At 50.2% G+C, this 12,041-nt stretch overlaps 3 protein-coding genes across 3 annotated transcripts; 1 reads left to right on the top strand and 2 right to left on the bottom strand.

Moving 5' to 3' along the window:
- Positions 1 to 301: 301 nt before the first annotated feature.
- On the bottom strand, positions 302 to 2,518 carry BCR38DRAFT_430985 (uncharacterized protein). The gene is made up of 2 exons (XM_040860069.1): positions 1,887 to 2,518; positions 302 to 1,823 (listed from the first exon to the last, which is right to left on the bottom strand). Exons 1-2 carry the CDS (start codon positions 2,320 to 2,322, stop codon positions 622 to 624), a joined length of 1,638 nt encoding a protein of 545 aa, XP_040715934.1. The 5' UTR covers positions 2,323 to 2,518; the 3' UTR covers positions 302 to 621.
- Positions 2,519 to 3,336: 818 nt separating this feature from the next.
- On the top strand, positions 3,337 to 6,179 carry BCR38DRAFT_430983 (peptidase family M1-domain-containing protein). The gene is made up of 4 exons (XM_040860068.1): positions 3,337 to 4,335; positions 4,504 to 5,330; positions 5,389 to 5,805; positions 5,863 to 6,179. Exons 1-4 carry the CDS (start codon positions 3,387 to 3,389, stop codon positions 5,983 to 5,985), a joined length of 2,316 nt encoding a protein of 771 aa, XP_040715933.1. The 5' UTR covers positions 3,337 to 3,386; the 3' UTR covers positions 5,986 to 6,179.
- Positions 6,180 to 8,254: 2,075 nt separating this feature from the next.
- BCR38DRAFT_465438 (cation efflux protein) lies at positions 8,255 to 10,143 on the bottom strand. Its single transcript, XM_040862701.1, has 7 exons — positions 9,986 to 10,143; positions 9,875 to 9,924; positions 9,774 to 9,818; positions 9,573 to 9,720; positions 9,274 to 9,515; positions 8,880 to 9,194; positions 8,255 to 8,807 (listed from the first exon to the last, which is right to left on the bottom strand). The coding sequence occupies exons 1-7, from the start codon at positions 10,068 to 10,070 to the stop codon at positions 8,466 to 8,468; spliced, it is 1,227 nt and encodes a 408-aa protein (XP_040715932.1). The 5' UTR covers positions 10,071 to 10,143; the 3' UTR covers positions 8,255 to 8,465.
- Between the last annotated feature and the right edge of the window lie 1,898 nt (positions 10,144 to 12,041).

Here is a 12,041-nt window from a genome sequence, read left to right as displayed (position 1 = left end):
TCCTGCTGATGCGCTCCACGTTCGGTACGTGGGCACTTTCGTTGGCCTGGGGGTGGTGAAAACTCTGTTCGAGTCCCGCCCGTCCCCCGTCAATCACCATCGGCGCCGCCATTGCTTTGTGTTCTTGCTTCGCGTGCGATGCGAGGTCACTGTCCGACGTAAACGGTCGTTAGGAATCGAATGCCGCAATCGGTTTGATGATTTGACGCTGTTCGAAGAAGTTATCGATGAAAGTCAGAAACCTCTTACTGGTATGGCAGCGAAAATATCACAACTCGGCGGAGCACATCGCGGTTATTGAGTCTGACCAAAGAACCGAGCAGGGAAAGTTTCAGAGGTGATATTGAAGGGGCATGTTATTATCGTGTATCTAGCGACAGTTATCGGCGATTATGCTCTAATCTAAACAATACATACGTGGTACGTGACATCATTTCATGATGCCCCTGTCTACCATTTACCCGGATATGCCTCATTAACAAGCTGCAGTGTCTCCTCGTCTACGCTGTTCGTGACAACTGCAGAGGCGCCAAATCGCCCTACTCGATCGGCCGGCTTCCTCGACTCGTCGACCAACTTCCTGGCGCGCTACCTTCGCTCTTCTTCCTATATTAAGGGAAACTAAGGCCCAAGCCGTTTCTCGGCCTCTTTGGCCTCTTTGGCCTTCCGTTCTTTCTCCTGATCGATTCTGCGCATCGCCTCCTCGGTCAGCTCCTGTCGGAACATGCACTGAAGCACGTCCTTTTTTCGCGTGCGGCGGTCCCCGATAGTTATAAGGATACCGGCTGTGGTATTCACGGCGATGGAACAGCTTAGAATGACGGCCGTTAGGGCAGGAGGGCGAACGTGGTAGTCTATGCACCAGGTGCAGAGACCCAAAGCAAGCTGGAAGCACGAGTGACAGTCGAGTAGCACGACGATGGCGACGACGAGACGCAAAGGGAAGGCAAAATGAGTGTCTGTCTCGTGTGGTTTATAGAATGTGTGCGATTTTGAGAAGCAGGCCTGATGGTGCTCCAGCTTGGCTTGCTGCTTGGGATTCAGAACTGACAATTCTTGCTTGGCGTGCAGGGAGCGGGCGGCTTCCAGGTCGGCAGGCTCAGACGGCAGGTCGTTCTTGTTCTTGAGATCGGGCAGGGCCTCTCTGTTGCGGAGCTTCCAGGTGAGGTGATGGTAACGGGCGATGTAGATCATGTGATATGTGTCGACTATTCGCCAGGGGATAAGACCATCACCCACAATGGCGAACAGGGCGACCAGAACATTGTCGATAACATTGATGACGTAGAACTGCTTAGTCCCAACGTAGACCCAGCCGATGAGGAACAGAACCCAGGCCAGGCCGAAAAGGGTGATGAGAACAGCGTAGAGGGTGACGAAGAAGCCGAGGGGCCGTTTGACGTACTGTCCAAAGGCTTTCATCTTGCGCCTGAACTTGGAACAACGCGAATGTAACATGTGGCGAACGTGGTCGTCGAGCTGGGCTACTTCCTCATCGCTCCAGCCCTGCAGCGAAACATCGTGTGGGCGAACAGCGTAGAAGCGGTCCGTCACCGTGCTGGGAATACGGTCCACCGCCGGACGCTGTGGTGCAGATGAAGGTGAGGAGAAGTAGTCCGTCCATTCAACCGTGTAATTCTCGTCCGCCCGCAGGCTCTCCTCCCGGGTCGCTGTGGGAAGTGCCGACGAGGGGAATGCCCCAGGTACCGCCGGCGTTCGACTGATAGTGTATGTTGGCCGCCTGTTGGCCCATTTCCCCATTGACGGTACGAAGAGCGAGTTCTGGACGTTGGTGATGGATGATAGCGTCGATACTTCGGGGTCTAATAAGGTAAGAGGTTGGTCTTAGTGTTTCTCGACGAGCCAGCCCCCAAGATGGCGCTCACCAAGAACATCGAGTATGTCAATAATATCCGAGTCGTATTCCTCCTGCCGACTATCGGAACGTCTGGACATGGCCGTCGTCCCCCGGCGAAAATGCCCTGGTCGCCGCCTCTCTGCAATGGTCTCGGCAGGCTGTGGCTGCGACTGTGATTGCGATATTTCGGGGACCGAAGGCATGAGAGTTATCCCTCCTCTTGCCGCGTCTTCCCCAATCTCCAACAAGGAACGACGCCGCCCACCATTTGGCTGCTTGCCACCGTTTTTACCATTATTATTCTCATGCGAAGGGAGTCTGCTTAACCGGATGGCGGATTGTTGCCGGTCTCCTATGCGGTGAGGAGGTGGAGTATTATTCACCGATCGCTGTCGTGGGTCGCTGGTTGAATTACTGGTCGATTGCGATTGAGATGGTGAGGGTTCAGTGGTGTTGGAATACATGGCGCAAAGAAATCAATGCCGTGACAGATAAAACAGATAAAACTGTCGTCTGTGGGATGCAACCCTACCGCAAGCTTGGTATATGTAAATCGCATCTTGGCCATGTTCATCAAGCTGGACAAGCTTTTATGGTCCATCAATTGGCATGGTTGGCCGGGTTGGGCGTGGGCGTTATCCAATGCAAGTTGAAAACAACTTCCAAGGCTGAGGAGAGTTATGACGTTCTTTGCACAGCACGTCGTCGCACAATCACCGTATCTGGTCTAGCCGGCATGGGTCTTGGCGCGGCGACAGGGTTGACAGTGAGACGATCCAACACCGATGACACTGGTGTTGGCAAGCAATCCGTCATCTACCCTCTGGTATCCCCCATATTGAATTCTTCCTCTACACAGTACTTGAGAGCTTCTCGTCAACCCTACTGTTTGTTGCCCTTATCATCCGGTAGCATAAATGTTATCGGCAGTCCTCCGTGATCTATGTAATTTTTACTCTTTGTGAATCCTTATATAGGAGGCTTGATTGCAGCTATAGTATGGTTTCTAAGTACCTAAATAGGGTTGTGTATAACCAGAGTATATCTCAGGCTAGTGCTGCTTAAGTAGTATACCATTCTTGGCCGAGCAGAACCCCACATCCTGCTTACTTCTTGCCATTGCAGTGAACGAGTGGCTGATTGTCTGATTGTCTATAGTCCCGATACTTTTCAAATTTATATTAAATCTTCTTCAGTGCCATTGACATCACCGTGCTAAGGAAAAGGTACTTGGATCCCGAGGTGCAGCCCTTTGACGGTATCTCAAACAGCCGCCAGGCCAGAATTTCATATAAAATTCCCATGCTGTTGTTCAACCAGTGCTTGGTAAAACACCATGTTGCTGTTGTCAGGTGAATCGTAGTCAGCACAGAGAATTAACCATGTCATCAATCCAATGAGGAAGGTGCTTAGGGAATCCCCATATTTTATGTAATCATCAACTTTCGTCACTTCTCCCTCTTCCATCTTCGTAACATATCAGAGCTTAGTGCTCTTATAACGTTTCTGCTTTGCCCGATTGTTCAAGATGCACGACGCTGTTACATATCTACACGACCAATCTCCGCCATTTCGGCTTCCCAACACACTCAAGCCTTCACATTACGACATCTGCATCGATCCGGACCTGCCTGGAAAAAGATTCAGCGGCCGAGTGACCCTTCATCTCGAGGCTTTTAAATCGACTAATGTCATCGCCTTCCATACGCTCAGGTTGGATGTAACACATATTTCAGTCGAGCGTGGCCCTGGCGGCACAGAGTATCCGCGAATCGAGTATGTGACGGAACACGAGGTCGCCTACGCGCGGTTGCAGGAACAGCTTTCGGCAGGATCGAAATTCATCGTGATGATGGATTACCTGGGAGAGATGACGGGTGCCGGTTCAATGGGCGGCCTCCTTCCTTCTCCATACCAAATGCCCACTGGCGAGGTCAAGCTGGGCTTTGAGACAATGATGGAGCCGACCATGGTACGAGCGGTGTTTCCGTGTCTAGACGAACCCGAAATCAAGGCTACATTTACGGTTTCCCTCTTTGTGGATGCAGATTTGACTTGTATCAGTAATATGGACGCTGTGTCTGAAAATCTGACCGTGACACTTTCGGGACAGACGAAGAAGAAGGTCGTTTTCGGCAAAACACCTCGCATGTCGACCTACCTCGTTGTATTCGTAGCGGGATACTTCAACGTTCTCGAGAGCAACGATTTCCATGTACCGATCCGGGTCTGGGCAGCAATAGACAAGGATATCAGGGGCTCTGCTCTCGCGCTGAAAGTGGCAGTGAAGGCGTTGAAAGCCCACGAGAGAAACTTTGGCGTCAAGTACCCTCTGCCCAAACTCGACATGGTAGCTGTGCCCGGTCATGTCGGTGGTATGGAACACTGGGGCTGTGTCACCTACCAGGAGAACGGCATCATCCTGAGCGACAAACCATCTGCAGCTGACAAGTTGCGACTGGCCAGTCTGATCACCCGTATGCTTGACCAGAGTCCTTTATTATTTTCCCAACCTGTCTCATCTACGAGGATATAATCAGTCCTCGTTGGGCTCTTGTTTGGTCAAATAGTCAGACGTTTGCATCCACGCCCCGTTCCGTTCGGCACGTTCAATAAGGCCATTACTGACTGCTTATTTGTGAAAGATGAACTTGACCATCAGTGGTTTGGCAACATTGTTACCATGGAATGGTGGGACTCTATATGGTTGAACGAGAGCTTTTCGGACTGGGCCACAGTCCACGCACTCAAACAGATGTTTCCCGAGTTCGATTCTTGGGCCAATTTTCTGGCTAGCGACCCTTCGGAGACTACGAGAGGTGGCTATCAGGAAGCTTTGAGGCTCGACTCAAACAGGAGCACTCATGCCATACTGGACCCCAATCTCCCACCGAGCGCAGCCTTTGATACCATCGCCACAAACTTGACCACGTACAAGCTCAACACCGACCAAGTTGGATTCTACCGTATCTCATATAACCTTTCCCGCATACATAAGCTCGGTACACAATTTTCCGGCAATCTCCTCTCCATCAAGGATAAGGTAGGTATCATTTCTGACCTGGCAGCCGTTGTGGGCACAGGCAGAGCGAACCGACAAATACGTCTCTCAGACTTTCTGGACTTCCTACAGGCTATCAAAGATCAGGAGACAGACCTATTTGTTTGGCGTGAGATCCTGGCCCAGCTGGAAAACATCCGTGCCGCATTTTTGTTTGATGAAGGTGGGACAGCCGAGATCTTGCGGCGTGTGAGACTAGAGCTACTCAGCCATTTCGCCAAGAAACAATATCTAGATTTCCAGCAAATATTCTTCAAAACGCTGTTGTTCAGTCAGCTCAAGGATCACCCACTAACTCAGAAGATCGCCCTAGAAGCTTGGAACAAACTGATCAATGGTGACAAGGATGCTCTCAACCCCAACATCAGGAAACACATTTTCGATACCGTGCTCCAACTGGATGGCTCACATGTAAGTACTAATCACCTGACAGGCACCACACTTATCAGCTCAACTATGATCTCACCAGGAAACGTGGAACAAAATAAGGTATATCGCTTACAACAAGACATATATTCGTAAAACCGATCCAGCTACGCCTCTGGACGCCCTAGAGGCCCTGGGCAGCTCGCCTAACCCCGGACTTGTCGCTCGTGCGCTGGACATTATCACACCACCATCCTGCCCTTCCAGCCTTTCTAATCCAACAGCCCCTATATTTAGCAATAGGGTAGCCATGTCAAGTATTCTGCGCTCCTTGGGAAAACATCGAACAGGTGCGAAGGCATCTTGGGACTGGTTGCGGGGGGGATGGCACCTGTTGCGACGCGAGGGCAGTAAAGGCTCCATAAACAGCAATGCTTACATTGGTGCGGCACTGGGGGGTCTCTGTACAGCCAACCATCTGGCGGAGATAGAGCAATTCTTTGCTGACAAGGTTGATCATGTGAGCAGCCTCTTTCTATGGAAACTGGCCCCTGTGCTAGATGTTAACAGGTGCTAGTCATTCCAGCTCGAGCTTGCGCAGGCCATTGATGTCATTCGGGTACGATTTCAGTTCTCTAATGCGGACCATGGTGATCTGCTGGCATGGGCAAAGAAACGAGGCTATACTCCACAAATGTGATGGTGCTCGAGCACAAACTTCAACATGTACATAACTAGTAACTAGCAGCGTCCTGAGCAAGACTGTTAAGGTGCACTTATTTAAGATATGTCGAGAATAAATGCGCCTGCTCTCGACCTGACTTCACTGCGGTATCTGTCGAATATCACGTGTGTCCAATCGAGTAGTCAGCAGTGCGTAAGATTGTATATGAATGAGGTGTATTCTTCTCTGTGTTCTATTCTCGCGAACTCCCGTTGCTCTGCCCTTTATAGATTCTTTCGGAAATGTCGGAGGTGCATTGTTCAGGTGTCTGACCCCGAACTTCGGAGTTACTTTCGGGTGTCGGCTGGTGTAGTTGGTCACTTCGCTGGTAGATAAGTCCCGATTTGAGCCTCGCCCACTTGGGTCGGTGACGAGTCACGGGTTCGAATCTGTGAAGGTCAACCCTCGCAGACTCACTACAACCAGGTGACTTACAGCTGGAACACCTGCCGTGGCAGTGTCAGATGGGAAGCCAATCATAACCCTTGTAGGAGCCCCGCCAAGCGTGGATGACTTAGTCGCGCTCCCTCAAACCTAAGTTGTCATCTTCTTTCCTTCGCTCCTTAGAGTAGAATCTTCGTCGATAGCACCTAATCGAGGTCTCTACCAATGCGATGCAACCCAGGTCGTGACAGAATCCCGCAGCTGACACACAAGGGGGTTTAGTCAACCCTTACGGCGCGCTGCCCACCTTGTTGACTTCGCCTACCTAGCGATAATAGGGAGATTGGTGCAGTTTAGGATTACGAGCATCCTAGCCAGTCGACCGTCAAGCACTACGTCGGCGGAATATAACTCGACAGCCGGTCCAGAATTCGAATCGTTAATCCGACCCCTTATCGGACCTCGCCTATCCGATAACGCTCATCGGCGAACCCGTCCCCTCACGATAGAAGGCGCGCAGCACGCCCTCTCGCCGCGATTCTTGCGAGCGTCTAGACCACGTTACGGTCTATCCACTTGAGCGTATGGTTGAGATGTATACGCTCGACGAGAACCCCAATTAGCAGATACTACGACTTGTCGCGACAAAAAATAGTCGAGCATCTTCTGCACATCAGCAGCTGTCGAATATCACGTGTGTCCAATCGAGTAGTCAGCAGTGCGTAAGATTGTATATAAATGAGGTGTGTTCTTGTCTGTCTGTCTTCTTGTCAGGGTACGGCCTGGACCGAAGGCGATAGTACAGAGTGAAGGGGAGAAATAGGCGTGTCCCCCTGGTGGTCACCTGGTGTTCACTGGCGGTCTCAGGTAGGGGTGCCCACGGTGATGCATTCGATCTCTCCCCTCTCTATCTTCCTCCGTCTCGACTCCTTACTTATAGCCAGCCGAGGTTCTCTGTTGGATTCTGGATGTTTGCTTCCGCATGTCTGTGTTCCTCCGACTTCGGCCAACATCTTGGATAGCGGCTCTTTATCTGCAACCAAGCGATTCCCTATCCGCTGCAAACGGCTTCAACAGCTCTCATTCGCCACAAGCGGCTCTCTAGCCGCCACAAACGACTTCCTTCCTGGTGGAAGCCGGCCCGCCTCGGATGACACTTGTGGCTCTGACACTTCTGTTCTCGCGAACTCCCGTTGCTCTGCCTTTTATAGATGCTTTAGAACATGTCGGTAACTTTGGTGTTACTTTTGAGAAGAGGGGTTCCTTTCGCCTTCTGAACTTTAAGTGACAATAGTCTTCTCTAGTGCCATATTATTTCTGAACCTAGGAACCAGGTGCCCTATCTGACACGAAACCCACTAGCTGTGGACCCGTAGGAGCACTGGCCATCTGAAGGCGGGATTGAAGATCCTCGGCTGTGAGCCAGCCTGTTTTAGTTTCTCTTTCTTTCCTTGTCGAGAATCGTTAAGTCAATACAGTGCATTAGAGTGTTTTGACTCTTCAATTGTGCTCACCGTGACACTTATTTACTTCCTATAAAGTAGAATTGCCGGCGAGGCGGTAATATAGGGTTCTACGCGTATATAGGTAATTCTAGATAAATAGCGATATAAACTATTACTAACTATGCTAATAACGGTATCCCGTATACATAATTTAGCTAAGATACCTTAGTAGTAGGTAGGATTAAAGATGAAGAATAGGTGGGTAAGTTTTGTTATCAACTGGACGCGTGGCTATGTGGTTCTATAGAAAATAATAGTTTAGGTGCATAGGGTCGCTTCGCGGCGCGGAGTGGGCCATTAAGTAGGGTGGCCGCAGATGGTTGGTTGACTTATTAAATATACTTCGGGATTGCACTGTTGGAGTTCCTATTGGGTTGACGTCATCCCACGCCAAATTATGTTCAACCTTGCTATGGAAATGGAATATCATCCAGCATGTCGCAGTAACAGAAACTGGCAGTTTCCTATTTCTAGTATGTATCATTTACTGCAGGCGTCTATTTAGCTATTCTTATCGAAACTCCCAACCAACGGTTTGCAATAGAACATCCGACGCCAGGCGCCCATTCACATTGTCGTAGTGCAGCACATCAGATTCCCACACATGTCCCCGCATACCATCTGGCAAGCAGCAGCGCCCTCGGCTCGGCGTCTTCTACTCGACGAGACAACAGAGGACGCTGCGCCCATCGCAGTAGGTATTGCAGAGCCAGGGGGTGAAACGGCCAGCTCGGGCTGCAGAGTTGCCGAGTGAATACCATATGCGTGCAGACACTCCGTCACCGTCTTGGCACTTTCCATGAAGTCAGACATCTTGTCGTTGGAGACAACAACATGCGCTGAAGCGATTGACTTCTTCTGGTCTAAACGCCAGATATGCAACTCATGGACCGAATCGATACCAGGGATCTGTTTCTTGTCAGCCGACTATCATTATCTTCACTGTTGCGATGTCCCTTGATGTTGGACTACAGGGCTTACCTTCTCAAGATCGTGCTTGACATCATCCAAGTCCACGCCACGCGGCGCGCTCTGCATCAGGATCTTGCCGCTGTTCTTAACGAGAGGAAGGCATGACAATAGGATCATGATGGCGATGCCCATGCTGACCCCCGGATCAGCATAGAAACGGGCGTCGTAGCTCGTAAGCCAGATGACCAAGGCGGCGATGATGACACCGACGTTGTTCAGCGCGTCTCCGATTACGTGGATGAAAACGCCCATCATTCCGAGGTCGCGTCCGGGGGACTTCATGTTGGCAATGACGTGTCGGTGTTCGGCATGGGCGCTGATTGGCTGTAAGGGGGTGAGTGATGGCTCCAGAGAGACTCCAGAGGGACTGTCGTTCTGATGGGATGCCCAGGAGAGGACTTACAGTCATCGGGTGCTCATCAAGGCTGTCATTTCCAGCCATGCCGGTCTCAATGTCGACGGCACCGTAGCTATGGCTGCTCGAATGACTGTGCTCGTACTCTCCCCCGTGATCATGAGTATGGCCATGAGCATGTCCGTGCCCGTGGTCGTGTTCATGATGCTCGTGCAGTAGAGTGGCGCTAATGATGTTGAGGGTGAGACCGATGCATCCCATAATTAATACCAGCTTGGGATTTTCGACATCTAGACCCAGCTATTCAGCAACCCTGAATTGTTGAATTAACAGGACAGAATACCTACTCTTAAGAGAGATGAATCGTTCGATCGACTGTAGGAAAATGGATATACCAAGAGCCAGAAGGAAGGCACCATTGAAGAAGGCGCCAAGTAGCGACGCTCTTGCCCATCCAAAGGAAAAGTCCTGGGGTGACTCAGCTCGCTCGGATATCTACGTCAATTGTAAGTGGACAGACCAAGCAACATCCGAGGTTTAAAGCATACAATGATAGCTGTTAGAGCGACGATAAATCCGATGAGATCATTCATCTGTAGAGCGGTCAGTCCAATGGTATAATGTCAAGTTTATTTTATAAATCACCAACGTAATGAAAGGCGTCGGCAAGGAGTGCCAGAGATCCTGTCAAGAAGGCAACTACGACCAGAGCGTCAATGTCATTAGGATCACCAACATGGGGACTTTGTGCTCGACTCACCAGCAATTTCGGCGACGAAGAATGCGAATGAGATGGCGATGGTGCCAATAAGCTTCTGTTTGGAAGTGAATTTGAAGATGGCCATGACGGCGTTATTTACGCCGATGCGGGACCGGCTGTTCGGTAATTATCGTCCGAAATGGGAGTTGGATTCGGCGAAGGTTATTGCAAAGGAGATTTAAAGTTTAGAGGAGAGGGCGGAAAGCGGGTAGGGCTGAGCTGATAAAGGGGTTAAATGGATATTTTGCTTCTTCACCTGATAGATTATCGAGTCACGGAGTCGGGAGGACGACGACATTCGGTTTGAAAGGTGGCCCTTCGTCCTAATCACTGCCTGATCACGAAACGTAGATTGCTGCAGAGGGATGAATCGAGTTTCTAATTCCTAGTTCCGACGCAACGGCCAGGCAGATCTTTGTGCGACGGCAGAAACAGGAAGAAATGTGTATGCTTCGTCTCGTGGCCGCTGGTTCAGGCGAACGGCACTTATCAACCAGTACTGTCATATAAAACGATCTATGGAGTGATAACCAGGGTGTATGAGGGTTGGATGCATTCCTTTTAATCACTGCGACTGTTTAGCCCGTCATCATAATGATACTACCACCTACATCATTGACCGACTTAGCAACAATCTTATCTCTCTCAATCTTGCTCTCAGGCGCTGTAGTGATTGGCTACCCTGAGATGCCAGATTCGGCGCCCGGCCGCAGTATATGTCAAGATGTTTGACGAGCCGAAGCTAGGCACGTCGGATAACACCGCATCAAAGGACAAAAAGTACGGCTTCCGTACTGGCTCGCCCACTGGATCTTTTAACGCGACCTCATCCAGACAATTTAGACGAAACATTTGCCGATGCTACACCGTTTCCCAAACGTCACCAGACAACGGCCGCCGTACATTCGACGCCCTGTCGCAGCTTCTGCAGCAAACATTTCCAGGATAGGAAATGGCCAGCACAATGGAAGGGGGGTCGACGTGGAAATCTAGAAGCTCAACTGAAGTAAATATGTAAAGAATCGGGGAATCCAGAAAGTAGATGGTACTATTATGTCGCAAGATCTTCTAGTTGAAAGAAGTTGGATAAAGTAAAGCCTTTTTTTTATAATAATGAGCGTCGTGGAATCAAAGTCGGTCGCGTGCCGGTGGGCTGCGGCTACCCTAGAGCAGGTAAATCTCGCGAAGTAGATCAAATTCGCTATCCTTCCATTGGCCTCCCGTGTTCTCGATTGGAGCATGATCGTGGCACGTTCATCACCAGGAATTCAGCATCGATCTCACTGTAACTGCGGATTTACCCGAAGATCATGGGCTACATTTATATCTTTCAATTACATATCTGCAGCGCCAGCCATTAAGACCCAGCGCAAGAGTCAGCGCGTCATTGAAAGAAGCATGACAGCACTATCAACAATGCCAGTGATGATGAATTATTGGGCATTTTCATTGGCCTTTCTGGAAGGTAACTACTTCTAATATTTGCGTGTTCGACAGGCTCCCAGCGGGTCAAGGCTTCCGCTGGTTTCTACGTGCAGGAATAATGCGTCTGATTACGTGCCTCTGGACTTTGAAGTGAAACCCCAACTCATTCCAATTCAACAACTATTCCGCCCCCACACCCCCCTCCACCCACAAATAACACAAGCTTGCAATTTCAAGAATTTACGAAATCACCACCTTGCACTGTCATCCCATTCCTGAACAGTAGCAAACATCTAAAACCATGGAGACCATCAAGGACAGGTTCAGGACACGACCGGAGAGAACCTTTGTGGCAAGGTGCTGGATCTGAGCACTCAATAATTCAAACTTGATGACATCCTTGTCCTATCCAGCTAGGTCGCCATCGTGATGGGTGAAGACCAACGCATCGGCTACGGTTGCACCTGAATGCGGCTCAAGCACAACGTCGCCGAGGTTTATATCCTTCCCGTGGACGAAGAGGTCGTCAAAGTTGCCCAAGAAGTCATTGCCAAAGAGATCGGTTATGAGGCCGCCGACGAGACGAGATGGATGTAATGCGACATGACGGACTGGAAGCGAGTCCAGAAGT

This window comes from Pseudomassariella vexata (genome assembly GCF_002105095.1).
Source record: "Pseudomassariella vexata strain CBS 129021 chromosome Unknown BCR38scaffold_6, whole genome shotgun sequence".
In the NCBI taxonomy this organism is placed as follows: domain Eukaryota; kingdom Fungi; phylum Ascomycota; class Sordariomycetes; order Amphisphaeriales; family Pseudomassariaceae; genus Pseudomassariella; species Pseudomassariella vexata.
Note: the sequence above shows the minus strand (reverse complement) of the source record. Positions and strands in the feature narration are given on the sequence as shown.

Bases quoted from the DNA above. Each gene is read 5' to 3' on its own strand.
- BCR38DRAFT_430983 (XM_040860068.1), top strand. From the start codon at position 3,387: ATGCACGACGCTGTTACATATCTACACGACCAATCTCCGCCATTTCGG. The intron at 4,336-4,503 runs GTATGCTTGACC...TATTTGTGAAAG, and splicing joins ACTGGCCAGTCTGATCACCC to ATGAACTTGACCATCAGTGG. The intron at 5,806-5,862 runs GTGAGCAGCCTC...AACAGGTGCTAG, and splicing joins TTGCTGACAAGGTTGATCAT to TCATTCCAGCTCGAGCTTGC.
- BCR38DRAFT_465438 (XM_040862701.1), bottom strand. From the start codon at position 10,070: ATGGCCATCTTCAAATTCACTTCCAAACAGAAGCTTATTGGCACCATC. The intron at 9,516-9,572 runs GTAGGTATTCTG...AGCTGGGTCTAG, and splicing joins ACGATTCATCTCTCTTAAGA to ATGTCGAAAATCCCAAGCTG. The intron at 9,195-9,273 runs GTAAGTCCTCTC...ACCCCCTTACAG, and splicing joins TTGATGAGCACCCGATGACT to CCAATCAGCGCCCATGCCGA.
- BCR38DRAFT_430985 (XM_040860069.1), bottom strand. From the start codon at position 2,322: ATGTATTCCAACACCACTGAACCCTCACCATCTCAATCGCAATCGACC. The intron at 1,824-1,886 runs GTGAGCGCCATC...TTACCTTATTAG, and splicing joins TGACATACTCGATGTTCTTG to ACCCCGAAGTATCGACGCTA.